Source organism: Chelonia mydas, chromosome 25 (genome assembly GCF_015237465.2).
Source record: "Chelonia mydas isolate rCheMyd1 chromosome 25, rCheMyd1.pri.v2, whole genome shotgun sequence".
Classification (NCBI taxonomy): Eukaryota; Metazoa; Chordata; order Testudines; family Cheloniidae; genus Chelonia; species Chelonia mydas.
Genome location: NC_057858.1, coordinates 11929030 through 11952334, shown reverse-complemented (window position 1 = coordinate 11952334; position 23305 = coordinate 11929030). Strand labels below are relative to the sequence as shown.

At 51.8% G+C, this 23305-nt stretch overlaps 1 protein-coding gene across 1 annotated transcript in view; it reads right to left on the bottom strand.

The window, feature by feature from the left end:
• Positions 1 to 23305, bottom strand: part of LOC102942493 (ephrin-A2) — a 203347-nt gene that overhangs the window by 22645 nt on the left and 157397 nt on the right. Inside the window, exon 3 of the mRNA XM_043535704.1 lies at positions 6145 to 6437. Coding sequence (XP_043391639.1) covers positions 6145 to 6437 — 293 coding nt within the window. The remainder of the gene's footprint in view (positions 1 to 6144; positions 6438 to 23305) is intronic.

Below are 23305 nucleotides of genomic sequence, written 5' to 3'. Positions count from 1 at the left end.
CCAGACAGCACCAAGGCGAAATGTGGCTTGTAGCAGCTTTGTCTAGCCACACTAGGGATTTGCTATGATGCAGCTACGCTGACAACTGGCCGCCGATGGCTGAAATCCCCAGCGCAGACAAAGCCTCCGAGTCACTGGCTATTTCTTAACTCCACAGTCTAAAGGGACGCAGCCTAGCTTCGTAAGACACCAAGCGGCATCCTACTTGCGGTTCCTGTAATTGTGTGTGTGTGTGTGTGTGAGTGCGTGTGCATGTTCCTGTCCACCCCCTGCTGGGCCTGTCTGCTCCACAGGCTTGTTTGCGGGCGGGAGAGTGAAATGTTACCAAGAGCTCCAGCTCTTAGCGCTCATCTGTAACGTACCTGCCAGGCCCCCTGCTTGTTGCTTTCTTGTTACGGGGTCCAGCACATTTCATGTTTATCTGTTTTCAGCAAATAAATTGTCTTTGCAGCTTCCAGCGGATTTGATCTAGTGGATAAGGGCTGGGACTCAGGATACCTGGGTTCCATTCCCAGCTCTGCTTCTGACCTGCTGTGTGACCTTGGGTGAGGTCCTTCCCCTCTTTGTGCCTCAGTTTCCCCTCCCACCCATTGTCTATTCAGATTGCTCTGCAGCAGAGACTCCCTCTCCCTATGTGCCTGTGAAGCATCCAGCACAATGGGGTTCTGACCTAGGTTGGGGCCTATGTCTTACTGTAACACAAATAATTAACCATTTTAACCATAATGTTTAACTGAACGTAGCGTTGAAGTCAGGTCACACTTCTGGTCTCCCCCGATCTTGCAAAGTTCCCCATTAACTTGACTTTCCTATTTCAGCCCATGTATCGTTTTCTCCCCCCAGGTCCCCAAATCACCTTTCTTTGGCTTAGCAACCTGATTACTTCATCCAAGTACCTGTCTCCGACTGGGAAAGATGTGTCAGTCTCTTGGCCTCTTCGATAGTTTTGCTTTTCTCTCCTTACCCATGAATCTTTGTTTTAAATGGAATAACAGGTACCCTAAACTGAAACAAACAGGGGGCTGAAATCCTGAAGCATCTGACTCTTGCTCTAGACTCCACTCTGATTCCCATGCCTAATGATTTTTTTCCCAAGGAGTCATACAGTACATTGTCTCGTTCATGCTGCATCCCAATCATGAACTAACCTCCTAAACTGGGGAGAGACCAAGAAACCCAGTTCCAGATCTTCTGACCCCAGCTGTAAATTCTGATCCAATACGAATCGGCAAATGGGTCTCACCATTTGCTCATGTCCCCAGCGCCGGCTCTTAACCTTGACCCAGAACTGGGAACACAAAGCTTCATCTCTATGCCTGCGAGGTTAATGGAATTCCAATTTGTGAGCTCTAGAAGGAGGTAATTTCTTTTCTTTCATGTCTGCTAAATACGGTTCCTCAAAGAGGCATAATTTCTAATGTTCCGCATGACATGAATTCTAACTGGTTTAGCAATGATCAGTTTCACCATTTACTCCTGTGTAATCTGTCCCTAACGACATTAAAAAATAAAATAATAATAAAAAAACAGAATACGAAAAGAGAGTTGTAGACGCAGTTATTTCACAAGTGACATTTTATGGGGGAAGGGAGAATGGTAATTTAATCTAGATAAAAGGAACAAATTAAGTGGTTTCCAAACAGATGCTTTAGAAAAAGGGGGAAAATAATAAGAAAGATAACGGTGCTGGTAGTTCCCACACAAAAGGAGAAGGGCGCCTGGCTTCAAATGACACCATCAAGTGCTTTTGGGTCACGATTTTTAATTTTTTTTAATTTTAACCTTTAATTGCAAAACTGTTGGAATTGTTTCACTGGCTCCAATCAGTTTTGGCTCAGGCCCCATAATGCAGCTCTTTTTCCCTATTTGATTTTTGTCTTGTGTACATCCACTCTGGAGGTTGAAAATTAAAAATGGGCCCAATTCTCCTCTTGCTTAGGGCCTGATCCTGTACACATGTGCTTGGCTTTAAGAACGGGAGTCCCCCAGCGCATTTCAGTTAACTCATGTGAGTAAAATTCTGCATGTGGTTAAACATTTGCAGGGTCGGGGCCTTGGAGTGGGGCAAATCAGGAGTAACCCTCTGGGCTGTTTGTAAAGGACCTGTCAGGGTGCTAAATGCTGTAAACTGGGCTAGGCTGTAACGCTGGAGGTGGCCAGACCTCCAAAAGGAGTGAGATTCACAAGAACGTAGGAATTGCCCGACAGGATCAAACCTGAAGTCCATCTAGCCCACTGTCTTCTCTCTGAAGTCCATCTAGCACCAGATGCTTCAAAGGAAGGTGTAAGAAATCCTGCAGGAGGCAGTGAGGGGGTAACCTGCCTCCATAGAAAGTTCCCTCCTGACCCTCTTATTTAGGCTGGCTCATGCCGTAAAGAATGAGGATTTATATCCTTATCTAAAACTTTTCACACCTGGGACGCTCTATTGAAAATGGCCTCACTCCAGTCCCCAAGCACGTGCTTCCAGGGCCACTAGCCAATGTAGCTGCAGCTGATCTCAGCCATTCCTGTGGTGTGTAGGGCGAGAGCAGTCCCTAAATCAGCAGCGCTCTATATAGCGCTGGTCGGGCCAGAGGTGCGGGTGAGCTGAAACCTGCTCTCTGCTACCAAAGGAAGCATAGGTGCTGGAACTAGGGGTGCTACAGCACCCCCTGGCTTGAAGTGGTTTCCATTATATGCAGGCTTAATGGCTCTCGGCACCCCGAAGAGAAGGGACAGGAGGAAGGCGAAAGAGCCCTTAGTACCACCTCCTTGACGACAGATACTGGGGAGCCACATGACCCTCTGACTCTTCACCCTCTCCTGGAAACCAAGACCCGGCCTTTCTGTATCCACCACAACTTTGCGGCTCTGGCCAAGGAGGAAGATGAGCCTCCCGTGTCTTCTCAAAGGCCAGATACGTCCCTTTGAGGCTGTACCCCCATCTCCTGGTCCTTGGAGACCCCACCAGCCGCGACGGCACTGGGAGATATAGACGGGGGGGCCGGTTCGGAACCAGACTCAATGGACGCTTTTGACTCAGACCCCCAATTTTAGGCCCCCGCCGGTGCAGATGGAATTTCCCAGGCTGGAATCAATGGAGTTCCACCAGGGATCAGTTCTCCAGCTGAACTAGGGACTCAACGGCTCCCCCCTGCGCCCGCCCACAACCTGGCCCTCCGAATGAGGAGGCCTGGATGGAACCTTCTCCTCTGTCCTAGCCCCAAGGGCCGTGTCTTTAGTTTGGCTAGGTCTCCCTCTCCGCGACCCTCCAGCCCCCGTTAAAAGAAACGCAGGACAAAAACCCTGCTTCTAATCAAGATAAGTGGGGCTCTGTTAAAACAGAGACGTAAACCAGCCTCCCCAATGGGTGGTCGGGCGGCTAATTACAGTCACTTGATTATTTTTGCTTGCTGGGAGCCCCCGGCAGGGGAGACCCCCCAGGAAGCTGGAGCTCTGAATTTTACAAGGTGAACGGTCCATGGGGCAGGGGCAGAATGAGCTCTGATGCTCTCATCCCTGGCTTCTCAGGGGAGGAAAACTGACTGGCCCAGGAGCCTCTCTGTGTGTTTGGGTTTGGTTTACTATTTTTCAGAGCACTCAGCTGGCCCGGGTGTTAAACGAAGGCTCAGTTAATGCCGGCTTTAGTGTGTCAGATTCTGGCATGATCCGTGGAGAGTAAACGGAGTTGCTGCTTTAAACCATAATAAACCCTCCATCACCCCACAAAAGGGTGAGCTTTGTTCTGACCAGCAGCAGGGCCTTGTGGCTGAAGTGCTGGGCTGTGCCTCAGGTTCTAGATTCTAGTCTTGGCTGTGACCCTGGGGAATGCTTTCTTGCTCTGTGTCTCAGTCTCCCCATCTGTAATATGAGGCTAATGATACTGCCCACCTTTGTAAAGCACGTTCAGGTTTACTGATGAAAAGCGCTAGGGAAGAGCTGGGTATTATTATTGGCTGCACGGGAAGCTGCTGTGTCCCGGGAGAGGCAGAATGAAGGCAACCGAGGACCGCAGGCACGCTCACTCACAGCCGTCCCCGGAGTTAAGAAGACTGGGGCAGTTCACACCTCTTGGGGTTCTTGTTTCAGGACCTCGGCAGACCCAAGCAGGCAGTGGTTACACTGGTCCCAGAGGCGACTGACATGACCTTAGCACACCAACATAGCAAAGTCTGGTGCATGGAAATAAGAGAGGCCCCATCCTGAAGGGAAAGGAAGAGCCCCAGCAAGATTTCAGGTCTGGGGTTACTGTACAGCCAGCAGACCAGGGAGTCATTCAGAATTCCTCCTAGAATGCTACGGACAGGTCCATCAAACCTGACCCTGGATCTTCTTCTGAGCCCAGCCCGTGGAAGTTAATGAGAAGGCTCCCATTGGACCAGCCCACTAGGTTTTCACTTGACCCAGATTTCTAGTCCAGTGGGGGTATGAATGTTGGACTGGGGAGCCATTGATCCTTGACCTCTGATTCTGCCTGTGACCTTGGGTGAGTTGCTCTGCCTGTCTCCCCGTTCACCTTCCTCGAGCAGGAGTGCTGCAAAGGGCTAAGTGCTCTGACAGTGAAAAGCACTAGGAGTTATTCCAGATTTCAGCTGAGATGTTTGGAGCCAGATTCGCCCAGCACACTCTGGTTCCATTGCACACCTCTGGTATTGCAACGCAGCCATAAAGCAGGGTTTAGAAGAGGCTGCTTAAGATGGCTTCACAGCTGCTTTGCATCACCGGAGCGGCACAGAGCAGACAGACCGCGTCCAGCAGAACCTGGCTCCTGTTCAGACTGTGTATTTTCTGGTGGTGTTTTCTTTTTCTAAAAGGAATTTTAGCCTTGCAGGAGGGAAGAGGCCCAAATGACAGGATTTCACCACAATGCCGCTAGCTTCCCTGCCAACGCTACTCCCCATCCTTGTGCTCTGCCTCCATAGCTATGGCTTCGGAAGATCCAAAACTCCTTATCCACTCACAAGGAACAGTTCCCTGATCAAGCACGGGCTTCACTTTAAGCGCTGGGTCCGTCACCCAAGTCCATAGGATTTCTCATGTGCTTGAAGTTCAGCGTGTCTGTACGTGCTTTGCTGGGACAGCGCCAGAGTGTTCAGCACCTGGCAGGATGGAGCCCTGAGAGCCCTATCCTGGGAGATGCTGAGAGAACTGAGTATCTCAGAGGAGGTGCTCCCAGGGGATCCAGGCCTGGGATTCCATGTGGCAGACAGTTCTCTAAGTGTCATTAGACCCAGAGCCAGCCCGTCTCCATATAAAAACTCCATGTGTCTGGAAAGCACAATCAGGGCAAAGGTGAGTGCGGTGACAAAGCAGAGAGTTGGAGACGCAGGCATGGGCCAAGCTTTCAATACTCCGTCAGCAAAGGAGGGCAGGTGGTCAGCTGGCCTCTCACGGGGGCAGAGTTAAAGCGGTCTGAGCACCTGGTTTGACAAGAGCACCCTGGGTTGCTGATGCGACGGGGCTACTTACTGACTATTTGAGCTCGAAGATTCTTGAATAGTATCATTCACTGAAGTACAGACTCAAGACTGTACCCCTACCGCTGCCTTTCCGATGTGTTTTTCTGTTCGAATATATGTGTTTTTCAGTGGAAATTTCTACCTAGAGCAAAATGTCCCAGCCCTCCCTGAATCTTTGCACGGTTTATTTTGTGGATTTTGTGGCTTTACAAGCTATTTCATAAAGCCCCAAGTCAGCAAGGAAACAACACTGTAGCCAGCTTGCAGCGTCATGGCTGGGACTACGCGGCACGCAGAAGCCGCCTAAAACGTCACCGGGGCAGCCGCGATAGAGCTCGAATTGTCCTGTTCCAAAGCTACAGCCCCCTGCCACTAGAGCTGCTAGCAGTGTCCGGGATGTGACACACAGCTGAACGGTTCTGACTGTACCCAGTAGCGGGCAGTGTTGCACATACCCACCCTCCAGCTCATTACAATGTGCTTCCACCATGGTCTTTGGGTGGCTGCTAAGCGAGACGCTTGCACCGAGTTCTGTTAACCACTCACTGTGCAAATTTGCACGTTCTGCACCAGGCCTTCCACCGGGCTTTTCAAGTCACTCTCGCCCTGTTAGGAACAGGAAGTGCCACGGTCAGCAATGTGCACAAGGGTCGTTCCCCGAGAGGGTGCAGGGCACCACCCATCTGCAGCGCGGGATACTCACAGATGTAGTAATACTCGTTCCCTGGCCTGAACTCAAATCCTAGAGAGAAGGGAGTGAAGAGCTGGAACTTCTCTGAGAACTTCAGGGGCCCGCTGGGGGAGTCGGGCCTGTTGCACTCCCAGCGCTTGAAGCCTTTCTGCCGGTGGTCGCAGGAAGCGTGGCCCTCGTAATTGACCATGTACAGGATATACCGCTCCATCTTGTCCACCGGGAAGGGGTCCTCATAGTGAGGGCAGTAGATATCCAGGTAGTCATTGATGCTCACTTCCACCGTGTAGTCCCCCCGATGGAACCTGCAGGGAACGGAAGGAGGAAGCAGGGGTGAGAAGCAGGGGATCCAGGGAAGGACCGCGGCAGACTGGCCAGCCTGACACGTGTCAGTCAGAACATCGGGCTCTCTGCAAGATGACAGCTCAGGGGCCCTTGGCAGCAGAGCTTTGGATGTGCCTGCTTGGCACTGCGGGTGCTTAGCACCTGTGACTCTCAGACCCCTAAGGGGCTCAAGTGGACCAACCCAAAGCAGCGTCCACTTCTGAAAGATTTCTGAGTTAAGCCACACGCCCAATGCTGCACAGCAAGCCAGCAGCAGAGCCAGGAAGAAGACCCAGGAGTCCTGGCTCCCATGAACCAGCGGACTACACGCCTTGCCAAGGCTTCATTTTGTGGGGTCCATGCAATGAGTCATGGGATGCTTTGGGCATAAGAAATTCAGACGTGACTAGTGACTCCAGGAGCCTGACTTGGGACACCTTAAAGGGCTCTGATTTCCAGACAGTGCCAAGTTCCCACCCTTTGAAAATAACTACCCTTTTCGGTGTCTCAAACTAGACACCAAAAAAATCACTAGCCACCTGTAAAAATCACTAGCCACTCATAAAAAATTTGACCTTAAGGCCTGACTCTGCTACCCTTCTCCTTGGACAGCCACTGGCAGCTGTGCAAAGTGAGTGGAGAACACAACCATGCTGATTCATATATAAACAACTGCACATGGGGCCAAGCCATGGAGAATCGGGCCCTAAATTTTTTCCCTCTTCCTTTTTGGTACCTGTAACAAGCATAGAGAACCCACCTCTTCTTTTCTGATTCTACTTTTCACTGTGTCAAACCACCCATCCCTTACACAGAAAAAAAGGGAAACAGACAGTAAAGGAGTTTTTCCCTTATCCAATGCTTCCTGACCTAGATTTCAAATCGCTTTACAAGCATCAGTTAATGGACCCCAAGAAAAGCCCCAGGAGGGGAGTTTGACTCACCCTATTTTACAGAAGGAAGACCGAGGCACAGAGACTTTCAGCAACTTGTCTGAGCTCATACAGCAAATTAGTGGTATATCTGGGAATAGAGTTTAAGGCTGGAAGGGACCCACCAGATCTTCTAGTCTGAGCCCCTGTATTTCATAGGCCACAACTGCCATCCAACCACCCCAGGATTTCTGACTCTTACTCCCCTTTACTTTAACCACTAGACCACGCTCCCTTCCAAAGCCAGGCACAGAGACCAGGAATCCTGACGCACAGGTCCTCTGCCCTAATCACCAGTCAAACACCCTGAATCCGTGTTCACTCTACAAGATTAAATTCAGTACCTCATTGTTTTAAGAGGAATAAACTGGCAACACTTGGTAATAAGTAGCAAAAAATCATTATGCATTGCGATACCATCAAACCCTTTTGGTATTACTGCAGATGTGCGCTCCAATCCTATTGTAATTTATGTTTTTTGGTACTGATTATCTGAGAGATTAAGGGATTAGCAGAGCTAGAAAACGACTCCACAATACCTCAACAATTCCCATTTTAGACCATGATACACCACAGTCCCCTAAGACCAGCCAGCTCCGTTTGCCACCTTCCAAACCCATGCCCGCCTTCTGGGGAAATTTAAAATAACTTGCTGTGTAGATTTGATTGGCCCTCGCGTTTGACGAAGCCTCCGCAGTCAAATGCACGAGCCCCTCAGGAGCGATCCTGACTTCTCCCCACACCGAATGGGTTTTCTCTGCTAATTAATTTGAAGTTCCTACAGAGGCACTTGCCCTCAAATAGAAATTCTCTTGCCGACATCAGCAAGGCTAGGGCAGGTGTGTGGGACTGATTCACTTCCAAGTTGCTGAGAGAGCACAGAACATCTGGAATAAAAATTGGGGCCGTTGTGGATGCGTGTGTGTGTGTGCGCGCGTGCACACGGGCATTCACGAGATGCCAGGAGACACTTAACATAAAACTGTTCCTTCTTCCGCTTGTATTTGTCAGCGTGCTTGCGTTCTATCTACCGCTCTGTGACTCAGTCTCCCCACCAGGGACAGCAGTGCTCAAAGAGCTTTGAGAGCCACGAAGGGCAAGTTGCAGTCATCTGAAGCAGGCCAAAATCAGTGGCAAACACGACCCCCGTGGCTCTTTGCACTGACTGCGCGCGGTGACGGGCGACAGGGAACCCGGCCTCTTGGGCTCTCTCCCTGGCTCTGCCACTGCCCAGCTGTGTGACCTTGGGTGAGTCGCTTCTCCTGCCTGGTCTGTAGTGTGTGTTGGGGTAAGAGTGGGGGGGAGATTTCCACTGAAGTAGCCCCATCAGCGCAAGCCCCTCCAGTGTAAACACGCTGCACTGATGCTACTGAGCCCAAGAAGTGACTAGCACAGTGTGTCTCCATTAGAAGTTCGATCCTGACCTGCTTCATCGCTGTCCTGGCACCAGTGAAGATTTCCCTCGTCAGGATGGTACCAGATACCAGGGTAAGGGGCAAGGGGTACCAAGAGGCTCACACCTGGGGCACTGGCCGCTCAGCGTGATGCTGGGTGTGCCCCCCTCTCACAGAACCTCTAGGGCCCCCTGAAGCGAAGAGCAGGCCAAGAACAGTCCCCATTGTAGTTCCTCCGGCCTGCTCTCCTCCAGCCCCAGGACTCCCCATCTGGTGAAACTGACAGCAGTACACGGGCCCCCTGTTGTGGGAGGGACAGGAGGGGGCCGGGCACTACGGGAAGCCTTGTCAGCTGTCAGTCTCTCTTTAAAACACGTCAGACAAAAAAGCGGGCAGACACCCCTCTGCGAAGGCAGCAGGCAGGTCACTGACACTCAGGCAGCCAAAAGAGGAATTATTCATGAACGCCGGGTGGAGGAGCCTTAAAAGACAAACAACAAAAGTTTGGGGGGTTGTGAGTGGAGGGCGGCATGAGTGGCAGGGTGTGTGTGTGTGTGATTCCAGCCTGTGCCCCGCTGCAATGCATGCCGGACCTGGTGCAGCCCCGGGGCCGGGAGGCAGCCGGTGAATTGGTACTGGAACCGATGGAACATGGCCAACAGCTATAAAACCCATATCCTCTGCCAGTTTCAATGAGCGTCACTCCACTGACCAGTTTATATCAGCTGGGGATCTGGCCCATAGTTCTTTAGGGGCTAACAACCCGGGTGTCTCCCTTTTGCCAGTGGTAGTCAGCCTTTTCCAGACTGTATTCCTGTGGAACCACAGAAAACTTTCAGGGATCCCTCCACGCGTTTCAAGGACCCCACCCCCAGCTAGCCCTAAAAACAGGGTGGTTGCACCCCCTGGAACCTCCCTGTGGCCTGCAGCGTGAGGATCTGTGTTGGGGAGTCTGGCTCTATTACAGCCACTGTGAATTCAGCAGTGGTGGAAAGTGCCGGGAGCCTGTCCGCTGGTACATGGGCCTCTTGCTGGGCATTGGAGATGGGGAGGCTAAAGGAACCGCGAGCAGGGTGGGAGCGAGGATGCTGAGCAGAGGCACATGAAGGCAGACTGCTTCTGTCAGGGGTCTGAGCAAAGGAGATGGCAAGAAAGTTCGTGGGAAGGGGCGTCCTGGAGGACCATTGGGTACTGATTCCTGTGAGTGGCCCTGGCTGCACATTCTCACTGCAGTTATCTCGGGCTAGCAACACGCAGGATGAGCTAACTCGGGGTCTGGCCAGTAGCTCAGGGCATGAGGGCTGCTTTGTTGTGGGGCAGGGAGAGAGGCATGTGAGTGTGTGAATGTGGAATGGGTTAAAGGCAAAGCCCATGTTTGAACCCATGTTAAGTCTGCAGTGAAGATGAGGCCTGAGCCCTGGTCTACACTTAGCTACGCTGCTCAGAGGGGTGAAAAATTCACACCCCTGCGTGCTGTAGGTAGGCTGGCCTGACTCCTGGTGTAGATGTGGCTAGGTCCGCCACCGCTTGGGGAGGTGAATTACCGACGTCATCGGAAAAACCCCTTCCGGCGCTGAAGGAAGCTGCCGCTGTGCCACTGTAGCCCTTGGGATGCAGACGTGCCCAGGGGCCTCTCTTCTGTACGGCAGAGAGAGGCCGAGCTATATGCACTGACCTCCATCACTAGGTCCATATTGCCTCAAAGGAGCCCGTGCTGGGGGCCAGGAGGGAGTTCACTCTCCGTGGCCCACTCAGTCCGTAGTCTCTCTGCCACATCTGTCCACCAGGAACAGCCACTGAATGCTGAATGCAACAGTGGATACTGCGACCCGGCCCCTGTGCCACAGGGAGCTGGGCTGAGACCCATCAAACTCATCCCATGGGGGCCACCGAACCACACACACTGTTACTGACTGGGAGGTGGGGGTGGAACTGTCACGGAAGACGGGGGGCTGGGGGTCAAATGGTGGGACAGAGCCCCCAGAGCTGTTTACACACAGGCCAGGAGCTCTGCCCGAGATCCAAGCACTCCCAAGTCTAGGGAGGTTCGAAATTTGGATCCAGATCCAGATCTGAATTTTGCAAGTGGCCTCCCAGCTTCATAATGGGCCTGAACCAAAACCCCAGGCCTCTGCCCCCCAAAGCCTGGTGTATGAAATTTCTCCTTCTGTCTCTCCTGCACTCACCCCTGCAGTATCTGAGCTGCAGGATCCGGACCTGGTTCCGAATTTTGCATCTCCACTTCCCGCATCTCCCTGAGGGCAGGTTCCCCCCACCCCTGCGCTTCCCCCATGCTGTGCCCCGGGGTGTGTGTGGTGGGAAGTGCAGGAAGGTGGCCACTCTGCAGCAACTGGGTAAAGAGCCTCGGTTTCAGAGGATAATTCATCTCTCCCTCCCCCGCCCAATCGACAAATTGCTTCCCCTCTCCTGGGGGGAAGATGCAGCTGCATCTCCATTTAGATGGAGATGGCCCGGTGGACAAACAGAGCCCCACGGGGTCTCTAAGTGGCAATTCAGCGCTGTGGGATGGGCTTCCTTCTCCAAGCCCCTGGCCTGCTAGTGAGCCAAGCACACACTGCTGTGTGTGTAATACAGCCAGGCAGGGGGAGGGAGAGGGGCTGCATGGCAATGGGGCCAGTGAGTGGGAGGGTTTAAAGGGACAGGCTGTCCTCCCTCCCACAGGGCAGGGTGTGGAGGAGATGTTGGCCCAGCGGTCAGCCTGCAGCAGGAAGCGAGTGGAGCTCCCCTGGCTGGCCCTGCTGTCTGCACAAAAGTGTGTCTGGCTGATTTGTGTGTGTCATGGAAATCCAGGCAGTGGCAGAGGTCAGTTCTGTGGGGCAGCAGGGAGATGCAACACACTGACACTCTCTGACACACACACACACTCTCCCATTGTTGCATGCGCACACACACACACCCAGTCACTCACTCTGACACTCAGAAGCATATACACACCCATTCTCTCCCTCCAATGCGCGCACAGACAATGCGCACACACAGGTATACACACACACACAGAGACACTTTCACATGCTCATGCACAATGCACACACACACACAGCAGACTATGCACACGCTCAGGCATACACACACACGGGCACATACACACACTCATGCACAATGCGTGCACAAAGACGCACACAGAAAATGCACACACACACGCCATAACTCTTGCTCTCTCTGGCATGCACACACTCAAAGACATTTTCAAGCTCTGCAACTCAGACAACTAGAAAATGTAAGTGAAAGCTGAGGTTCTTGTGAAAATCTCATGACTCCAGGAGGTGGGGCTTTAAGGAAAGCACCAAACACCGCGCAACTACTGATAGACTGGCAAGATAGTTGGTGACACTGTGATTCCCACAGCCTTAGCAGGGTAAGAAAAAATGAAATGTACAGACAATGATAGGGATGTGTGTGTGTGTGTGTGTGTGTGTGTGAGTGCAACCCCCCGAACCACCAGGAAATGTATCAGGGGATTCAAGAGGATGACATAAAAGACATGCAGTCATCACAAAGGGAAAAAGGGAATGAAAAAAAAAGGAGGAAGGAGAGAACAAATGGAGAGCAGGAAAGGGGAAGGCTGTTCCCTGAATATCACTGAAGCAGCTCTCTTGCAGTCTTTAAGCTACTATACACCTCATTACTCGCTTCATAAGCACTCTGATCACACAGTGAAATACGCTAATTAAGGAGAAGGGTTTTTTCTCTCTCTTTCTCTCCTTTTCCGATTCAGTCGTGCCAGCCCTGCCCCTGGCAAGGTAACATTTTAAAATGTAAAATTAATACCGAGGGCCGTGATTCACTGGGCAACAATTTTCAAATGCGCACACACAATAAAGGAAAAAAATCCCACCTCTCCTCTCTCCCTTTGTTTTTGTTTTTTTGTTTTAAGGTATTTATTTATTTATTTATTTATTTATTTAGATGATTGTTATTAAAGCCGAAGGAAGAAAGGAAGAAAACAGGATGATCAGGGAATAATTATTATTATGGGGTTTTTGGAAAAAAAGTCCAAATAACGCAGGGGGCCTCTGCTGGATGACAAGCTGCTGAATTAGAACCGATCAGCTGTGATAAATGGGGGGTGGATGAGAGGATTGATGGGTGTGGGGGGGGGCGGTGAAAGGTTTAGCCTTCAGGTCTGAGGTGATGAAATCACCAAGTGATAATAACAGTAATCCCTGGCTCTTATCTAGAGCTTTTCATCTGTGGATCTCAAAGGGCTTTGCAAACCAACTCAGTAGCATGATCCTCATTTTTACAGAGGGGGAAACTGAGGAATGGGGTGGGGACATGGCTTGACGAAGGCCATCCTGCAGCTGGCTCTGAGAAATGGAGGGCCCCCCATGCCTGCGCAAAAATCCTTTGTTTTCAATGAGGCACCACACTGGCAGAGCTGGCAGCAGGAGTGGGCCCCCCTGCAATCTGATCGGTTTGGCCAGACCTCTGTGTGGGCTCCCAGAGCGTTCAAAAGGGTGACGAGGGCTGCAGGACTGGGAGCCAGGCTTAGCCAAGGATATTTTTTTCCCCCTGACATTAGTTTCTTGGACCATTTCAAGGCTTTAAAAACTAAAGAGAGACGTGCCCCAACCTTAAAAACCAGCGAAGGGGTTGTTCGTTGCTTGGAGACCTGCCACTCGGCGCTGAGTTTCCAAACCCCGGCTCCCTCGAAGCTCTGTCACACAACACGGTAGGTTGCTGGAGAGGTGAGGGCCTGAGGCTCTTTCTCTCTTCCCCGCAGCTCTCTGGTGTTTGGACAAGGTACCAAGAACCGCCCCCGGGACTGCTGTTGCTCACTAATATAACACTCAGGGCTTCTCTAGCACGCTCCACACACAGGACTCAACGCATGTTACAAATGGGGGGGGTCAGTCTGCACATTTTACAGAGGGCGAAGCGGTGGCACAGACCGGGGAAGGGACTGGCCCAATGTCACATGGCAGAGCTGGGAATTCAGCCCAGGGCCCTACCCATTACACTGCCTTCCCCTACCGCACTTTATAAGATTAGGAGGAGGAGGATTTATTAGATGGATTACGGTAGTGCCTAAATGCCCCAATCACAGACCAGGATCCCACTGTGCTAGATGCAAACAAAGATGGTACCAGCCTCAAAGAGCTGAGATAATCAAGAGAGGGAAAGGAAGGATCATTATCCCCATTCTACAGATGGAGAGACTGAGGCCTGGAGAGGTGGAATGACTTGCCCAGGGTCACACAGGGCATCCAAACCCAGATCCCCTAAGTCCCACGCCAGTGCTCTCCTTCCTCTCCAATATTAGAATGAGATGCACCCTGAGAAGGAGGGACCCCATCCAGCAGAACAATATTAAATGGGGCAGTGAGCACTCTGGAGGGGGCAGGGTGGATTTAAGGGATGAGTGAGAGAGGTCATTTGTCCTGGACTAACACAGTGAGAAGGAGGCTCTCTGCTCCTTTGCTGAGATAGCCAAAGGCTAGTCCCTCCCTGGATTCCCCTCCCCCTGCTTCTATGCTGACCCATTTGCCAAACACTCCCCACAGCAGGAGGCCTTCTGCCCTGATTAGTATCATGCTGTGTATTTTGGGCAAAGGAGGGGCCACGCGGGGTCTTAAAGGGACCCAACTACATTTGGAGTGAGGCGGCTGACGAGCTTCATCCTCCGTCAGTTGCAGGCATCTGATCACAGAATCACAGGAGTGTTGGGCTGGAAGAGACCTCAGGAGGTCAGCGCGTCCAGCCCCTTGCACTGAGGCAGGACCAAGTAACCCTAGACCATCCCTGACAGGGGTCTGTCCAACCTGGTCTTAAAAACCACCAGTGACGGGGATTCCACAACCTCCCTTCGGAGCTTGTTCCAGAGCCCCCTTATTCCTAACATTGAACTGAAATCTTCCTTGCTGTAGATTAAGCCCATTGCTTCTAGTTCTAGCGACAGGGGACATGGAGACCTCACTGTCCTCTTGATAACAGCCCTCAGTGCATGTGCAGAAGGTCCTCAGGTCCCTCCTCAGTCTTCTTTTGTCGAGACTGAACACGACGAGTTCTTTTAAACCTTTCCTCGGAGCCCAGCTTCTCTGATCCTTTGATCATTTTTGTTGCTCTCCTCTGAACCTCTCCAATTTATCCACATCTTTCCTGAACCGCGGCGCCCAGACCTGGGCACAGGACTCCAGCTGACCCTCACTAGTGCTGCGTGGGGGGGGGGGGGGGCGGCAATCACCTCCCATGTCTAACATACGACACGCCTGTTAACAGACCCCAGAATGATATTAGCCTTTTCCCCAGCTGCATCACACTGTTGGCTCAGATTCAATGTGTGATCCCCTAGAAGCCCCTTTTCCGCAGTACCACCACCTAGTTCGTCCCCATTTTGTAGCTGTGCATTTGATTCTTCCTTCTTAAGTGTAGCATTTTGCACTTGTCTTTATTCATGTCTAACCATTAGTCGGCTGCATGCATCTAATGTCTGCCCTGCACGCCGCTCCCCCCTCCACACCGCAGGAGAGAGAAAAGGTGAATCTCTGAAATTTCCCAGCGCTTGGTAAGCTCCGTCCTTTCCCTTGCTCAGATTCTATTCATGTCTCTTACAACACCCCAAACTAGGATTACATTTCAGTGTAGCCAGCAGATAGCCGCCTGATAACATTCTTCCCCGCCTTGTATAGCCTGTATCTTGCAGCTGGGATCTGAGCCTGAAACCGCACTGACAACAGACAGCCCATTGTCTGGTTCTCCACACGAGCGGGTCAGTGGCACGGAGCCCTTGCTTGTTAGTTTTTTTTTTTTCCTTTGCACATTCAAATTCTGGGGTGCAGCCCCCCCCTTCGGAAAAGGGAGCTGCAGAAACCCAGGGGCAGCACACGGAGCCTGTGTCTCGCCCAGGGAGTCCAGGGGAAGGGGAGCACCACAATTGGGAAGCTGTGCTGATCCTGAGGCTGCAAGTGGGCTGGTGCTCCCACACCTGCAGATCTCTCCCGGCCACGCTGCCCCCAGCCAAGGCTGAGCTGGAAGGACCCCGCTGCATGGAATAGCATCAAAGGCTTCTCAGTCCCTTCTGCTAAGACAGGGCACATGGTGTGTGGAGGGGCAGTTCATGCCAAGTCAGATGATGCTTTCAGTGCCCACTAGAAGCTGGATTGAGACCCCCCCCCCGCACCCTCCACAACCTGTCACCAGATGGGAACGGTTCCTAGTCACTCCAACCTGAGCAGGAGCTGGGGCAGTGATTCAGAGGTGAGACTCACCATCCCAACTATCCTGAGCCACCCCGTCCTGATCTTGGCACCCTGTTTCCATTTACCCACATCCGGCAACTGGGACGGACACATACGGCCCGCAGAAGGGATCTGGTCAGCCACTGTTCCCCTAGCCCCTGCCTACAAGGGGAGACGCTGTCTGCAGCAAGCTCTTTGACTTCCAAATGGCATAAGAACGCAGGACTCCTGGCATCTATTCCTGGTTCTGTCATTGCCTTGGGCAGGTCGTCCCTCTCTGTGCCTCAGTTTCCCCATTCTGAAAAACAGGAATAATATCTCCCAACCTCATAAGGATATAAATCCTGCCAGTGCTCCGCTAGGACAGTGAGGAAGAGTGAAAGGATGATCTAAGCCCTATACGTTAGGCATAAAAACGAGGCCTTGTCTATCATTCAGGACATCACACAACCCAACCCATTCCCCCACCTCCTTATACTTTTTATTACCTGTCTCTGCTGCTGTTAGCTATTGACTTCTCACATCCCTTCGCACAACTAAAAGCCCACGGTCTGTCATGCCATGTGTGCATATATGCCAGGCACACTTGTGACTTACAACTGCACACGCTCCCTACACCCAAGTGTTGCGTTTGGCCCTTCAGATGTCTCTCTCCAGGCTTTTTCCTCCAGAGAGGCTTCGCAGAGCTATGCCCTTGCAGTGTGTGAATCAGCCAGCCGGGGGAGTGCCACACACTGTCTTTCTCTCCCTGAGTTTAAAGTCATCTGTGTTCCAGATGCCCCCCCCCGTATGAACACTGCTCCTAACCTGGGTACCCTGCCCGGCCTCTCATTGCTACGGCTCCTGAGCGTAGCAGCGGCGGTGGGTTATGGGATCCAGTCCTTCATCAAGGGGCGGAAGCCCTGGAAACCAGGTTCGCTGGTTTTCCAGCCATGGAAGGACAACCAAATGTGGGTGTTTCCATCCCATTCCAGCATGGTCCCTGTGAGGTCCCGACATCTAACCTACTGCCCTACTGATTTCATAGGTAACTGCCAGTCACCTGGTCCCGACGCAGTCCCGCAGCACTGGGAGCCTTTAAGCAAAGTCCCTGCCCTAACTTGGAACCTTGACCGGTTACAGGGTGGGAGCAGCCAGGATCTCCCAGGGCTAATGGGGCAAAGCCAGGGTGGGGACTTACAGAGGCAGCTGCCTAGCCTGTTCTGCTGCAGCTCACTCCTTTCTTCTCAGGGACCGCGAACGAGGCCAAGGAACGCTGTACTTCTGGCTCAACAGAGCAAAGAGAGCCTCTTTCCAGCGCTCCTGGATCTGGCTTCCAGATGTCAGCTGAGCTTCAGGAGTATTCCTTCTACAGCAGCGTCTAGAGGCCGCAACTGAGATCAGACCCCCAGGGTGCTAGGCACCCACATGCACCACGTAAGAGATAATCCCTGCCCTAACGAGCTTGCAATCGAGATAAAGGATGGGTTACCCTCATTTTACAGATGGCAAGTGGAGGCACAGAGGATAAGCAACTTGCCCAAGGTCACACAGGAAATCTGTGACAGAGCTGGGAACTGCCCCTAACCCTTCAGAGCCCAAAGCAGCATTTTAACCACAAGCCCAGCCTTCCTATAGGCTTCAGCGTTGATCCAAAAGCTTCCCCCTTATGCTGGGGTTTGTCTTCCCGGGGCCTAGTGTGTGCAACTCACGCCTTCCTTCCCCACACCCTGGATCACTGCGGTGCTCTTCCAGAGTCGTACTCTATGAGGACACAGCCTAAATGCCCCAGCTGCTTTAGGGAAAGGTTACCAGGCTTTGGAGGCAGTGCGGTCTTCTGGTTAGAGGCAGGTTTCTATTCCCCGTGCTGCCCTGATCCTTTGGTGAGTCATTTCACCGCCACTGAAACATACACTGGGGAGAATGACACTTAAACTTTACTTTACAGGAGTCAGGACCCTCCGGTGAAAGGCAGAATGGGGCCAGATCCCCAGCTGGTGTAAATCAGGCGAGCACCAGTGGTGTGAAGGGCTCAGAACACCGGCTGGCGTGAGTCAGCCCAGCTCCATGGGAGTCAATGGGCCAGATCCCCAGTTGATGGAAAACAGCATAACTCCATTGACTTCAGTGGCTCTGATCCAATTTACACCATGTAAGGACCCAGCCAGATGCATTATGATTATTTATTAAGTCCAACCCCAGCAGATATGACCCTCTCCATACCCTGCCCCCTGGCACCATCAGCCATGATGCCCCGTTTGCTGGGGACTGACAGGCAGTATTGACCCGTGGCGCAGGGCTCTGAGTGGCAGATGGCGTCCAGGTGGTTTTGAAATGATTTGTATTGGTTTGGGATGTTGAGACACATTAATTGGCCCCTTGGGATGTCATGATAAAGTACAGTAGAGAGGATTGATTAAGCTTCCCAGCAAATTCAACCTCATCCGCAGCTCCTTGGATCACCCCTCCCTGCTGCAAACCAATTCCACCGGTTCCTGGGACGGTTCAGGGTGCATTGCCCAAAGCACAGCCCAGGTGGCCCAGCAGGAATCCATGGAGACGCAAGCCAAAAGCCAGATACCCAGCTCCAACGGGCACTCAGTCCCCATGAGAACAGATGCAACTTAAGACCCTAGAGAGATACAGAGAGGTCCTTAAGCTCAGGCAGTCATTCAGACCAGGGACTCACCTGAACCATGTCCCCTCAGTGCTGGGAAGTCAGGCCACATCAGAGGCACCGCGATGTGAGGTGTGGCTTGGTGGACGCACAGTGCCCTCTCTCGAGCAGCCCTAGCCACCCTTGTTCTTCAGTTGTTAGCATGCCCAGTTGGACCATCAACCATTGGAATGACAGGACAGATGGACAGCACACTCCAAAGGAAACGGGCCATGCACCAGACCCGCAGGGCTGCCCCGGGGCTCCCGTACCTTGCACATGCTCAAAGCTTATCACGGCCACTTATGGGTCCAATCCACCCCTCCCAGCCCGTTGCATTAGAAACATCCTATAAGCAAGGGATGTGCTCCATTGTCCGCAGGGGGAGCTGCCAGGTGCTGAGCGTCCCTGGAAGCCAGAAAGTGCTACAGAGACGAAAGATGGTCTCCATCTGAGCAGGGCACCCCAATAGACTCATAGACTATTATGATCAGAAGGGACCATTATGATCATCTAATCTGACTTCCTGCACAATGCAGGCCACAGAATCTCACCCACCCACTCCTGCAATAAACCTCTCACCTATGTCTGAGCTATTGAAGTCCTCAAATCATGGTTTAAAGACTTCAAGGTGCAGAGAATCCTCCAGCAAGTGACCCGTGCCCCATGCTACAGAGGAAGGCAAAAAAACCCCAGGACCTCTTCCAATCTGCCCTGGAGGAAAATTCCTTCCCGACCCCAAATATGGCGATCAGCTGAACCCTGAGCATGGGGACAAGACTCACCAGCCAGATACCCAGGAAAGAATTCTCTGTAGTAACTCAGATCCCACCCCATCTAACATCCCATCACAGGCCATTGGGCCTATTTACCATGAATAATCAACGATCAACTAATTGCCAAAATCATGTTATCCCATCATACCATCTCCTCCATAAACTTATCGAGCTTAATCTTGAAGCCAGATAGGTCTTTTGCCCGCACTGCTAATAGCTGCAGGAGTTTTTGAGGATGGGGAGGCGATGTTCCTGTGGGGCCTCTGCGGCTGCAGGACCTCTCCAGGGTTGTGTGCATGCTCTCAGCGTGTCTGTCCTGACTTTTCTTTGCCAGTGCATTTTTATTTATGTATCTGTTTCCCCCTGCTGATTCGCCCCCTCCTATAAATATTACATTTCTGCCTGATCAAATATTCCCTCCCGATGGCTTTGCTGAACGCTGCAATAAGCACATTCCAGAGGCCCAATTGGTTTTTAAAAGCAGCTTCTCTCTTTGTGTGTGTGTGTGTGTGTGTGGCCTGTGCCTGATCCTCGAGCTCAGCTGCTGCCCTGCTCACCTGGGAGCAAAGGGCAAACGTAAACAATGCAGCGCCCAGGCCTGGGGTCTAGCCCAGGCTGCCGAGCATGGCGCTGAATACAGATGTCACGGCTCCCCCAGAGGAGCCTCAGGAAGCACCAACATGCTTGGAAGCTCCTGTGGATGGAGACGATCCTGACAGTCAGGCTGGCCACTAGCCGCAGCGGCTTAGTGAGAGGCCCAGCTGGTGCTAACAGCCTCAGCAGGGAGGCCCTCCCGCAGAGTTGAGCAATCTTAGCACCCCATGGGACGGTGTCTCCAGGGCAAGGGTGAGGCACCGAGGCAGGGCAGCACCAGGAGTGCCTCTCCGGTTCCAGGGGTGAGCAGTCCCAGGGCTGCTATTTCAGCCAGCACTGCGTTCACAGGGGGGACCACTAAAGAGCCTAGTCACTCATAGTGTCCCCACTCCCCGACACAGCCTATCTGGGAACAACGCCTCCCGCTGGCCACTGAGAGGAGCAGCACATGGAAAACCAGTATCTCATGGGACTAGTGTCCATGCAGATCCCAGGCAGCTTGGAACCCAGCTCCCTCTGAGAACAGAACAGAGAGCTGGGGTGACAGTCAGTCATGACCTAGCCTGCCCCCACCACCAAATCCAAATGAACCCGCGCATACCTGAGGAGACACTAATACTTCCTGTTACTCCACCTTCATCTACAGTTACACGTCACACTGCTCCAGCATGCGCTAGATCAGGCCAAGGAGTCCTGGGAGTTTCAGTGACACTTCCATCAATACTCTGCAATACCGTGGCATTTAGTACCGTTAGCTGGGGTACACTGCAAGGCACATCAATACTCCCAGTTACTCTGGAATATACCAGAAGATATTAAAACCCCATATTATTCTAGTATTAAGTACATTTGGCTGGAGTACACCAGAAGATACAATACTCCCACTTACTTTAGCATTAAGTACATTTGGCTGGACTATACTTGACGGCATGCTAATACACCATGCTACTCTGGCATGGAGCATACCGAATGATTCACTAATACCTCATGTTCCTCTGACATTAAGCACCTTTATCTGAAGTATACCAGAGGTTTCCACTGAATGCATCCAATGAAGTGAGCTGTAGCTCTCGAAAGCTTATGCTCAAATAAATTGGTTAGTCTCTAAGGTGCCACAAGTCCTCCTGTTCTTTTTGCGGATACAGACTAACACGGCTGCTACTCTGAAACTAATACTCTGTGTTACTCCAGCATTAAGTACCTTAATCTGGAAAATACCAGAGGTTACACTAATACTCTCTGTTACTACAGCATTAAGTACCTTTATCTGGAATACACGGGACGATGCACTAATACTCCAAGTCACTCTGGCTGGAGCACACTGAAAGATACACTAATACTTTATGCCAGAGTAACATGGAGTATTAGTGTATCTTCCGGTGTATTCCAGCCAGACATACTTTATGCCAGAGTAACACAGAGTATGTCTGGCTGGAATACACGGGAAGATACACTAATACTCTGCGGTACTCTGGCATTAACCACTCTGAACAAACTCCCAGGGCCATTCGGCGCGGCACTCCCTAAGGTCTCACCGACGTCCAGTGTTCTTGCCAGGGTGCAGAGACGTGAGGAAGAGCTGATATGGCTGCATTCATCACATGCTCAGCCAGGGCCTGTGCAGCGTGGACTCCGCAGGCTCTTCAGACTTTCTGATAGATCTCTGTGCCATTCACATGTCAGACCAGTGGCTATCAGATCAATTTGCAACAAGGGGGATCATGCCCTGGACTTTTCTCACGTGTCTGATCTCTGGGTCCCCCAGAGGATTGAAAAGCTTTCTTCTTCTTCTTCAGCTCCACTCCCGAAACTCTCGGATTTGTTACTCGGATTGTCTGCGTGTATGAAATAACCTCACTGCACTTTTGATTGCAAAGGCAGCTGTTTGGAAGGCACAGTCAGAGCTTGTTAGAGGAGCGAAGTCTGCAATGACACCAGGACCCTAACGCTGCAGTGACAGGGAGAAAGAATGTGATCCGTGCTGCCTGCCCAGAGCTCAGCGCCTTCCAGGCCACAGAAAGTCACACACAACCAGATGGACCGACACACACACGCGCAGGCACAGAGAGAGGCAGAGACACATGGAGACACAGACATGAATGCACAAACACAGAGCGAGACAGAGACACGGACAAACACAGACACCCAAACACACAACACACACAAACGCACAAACACAGAGGCAGAGACACACACAGACTGACACACAGATACAGAGGATCACAGACATACAAATGCACAAACACAGAGAGTGGCACACACGCACACACATACACTGATTCAGAGAGAGAGACACACACCCATAAACTGACACATACAGAGATACATACAGAAACACACACACATGTGCGTATATACATGTGGAGACAGAGAGAGACACACATACATAGAAAAAAACACAACCACACAGGGACAGACACAAACTCACATACCCAGTCACAAACACCCAGAGCAACAGACACAGAGGGAAAGAGACACACACAGAGACTCACACACAAGCACGCAGAGACACACACAGAGACAGACAGACACAGCCTCACCTGCACGCACGGAGCCGTCTGTTAATTTGTTATCATTTAAGTCATTCAGTTTGTAAAATGTCAAAAGCGTTTAAAATAAAACCCCCACCTGGCAAGCTCCCTGTCGCCCCGTGTGATACCCACAGCAGGGCTGCCAGGCTGCGATAATTAAAATGAGTGGGATTTGAACGGTCTCAATGAGGCACATCACTAATTCGTCTGCTAAAAAAACTCATCTGCTTTAAAACTCAGCCAGAAGGAATGAGAATGGGGTGGGGCTGGTACTGGAACTGGCAGGGGGAGGAGAGCGGGAATTCCCACTCTATTCTTCCGCTTTCCAAATGTCTTGATCCAGATAGCTTGAAAACACTCCCAGTAACAGTAGTTCCTGACCCAGGTCAGGGCCCTGTGCACAGAGAGCGAGAGACAGGCCCTGCTCCAAAGAGCCTACAGGCTAAGTAGACAAAGAAAAGGATGTTATTCCCATTTTACAGACAGGGAAACTGAGGCTGAGGGGGGTTACAGGCCAGATTTTCAACCACTCAGCAACTCTGCTCATTGGGACACTTACAGCTCCTGAGCCAACACCCGGAGCTCTTCTGAAAGCCTGGCTCTGTATCTTGGTGGAACTGAGCTATTGAAAACCAGAGCGGAAGTGGCTTGCCCCAGGTCCCCCAGAAAACGTGTGGCAGAGCTAGAACTTGAACCCCAAACTCCTGACCCCCAGGCCAGCACCGCAATGGCAAACCCTTCCTTCCTCTCTGCAGTATAACGAGAGTGTAATTCTCTGCCCTTCTCTT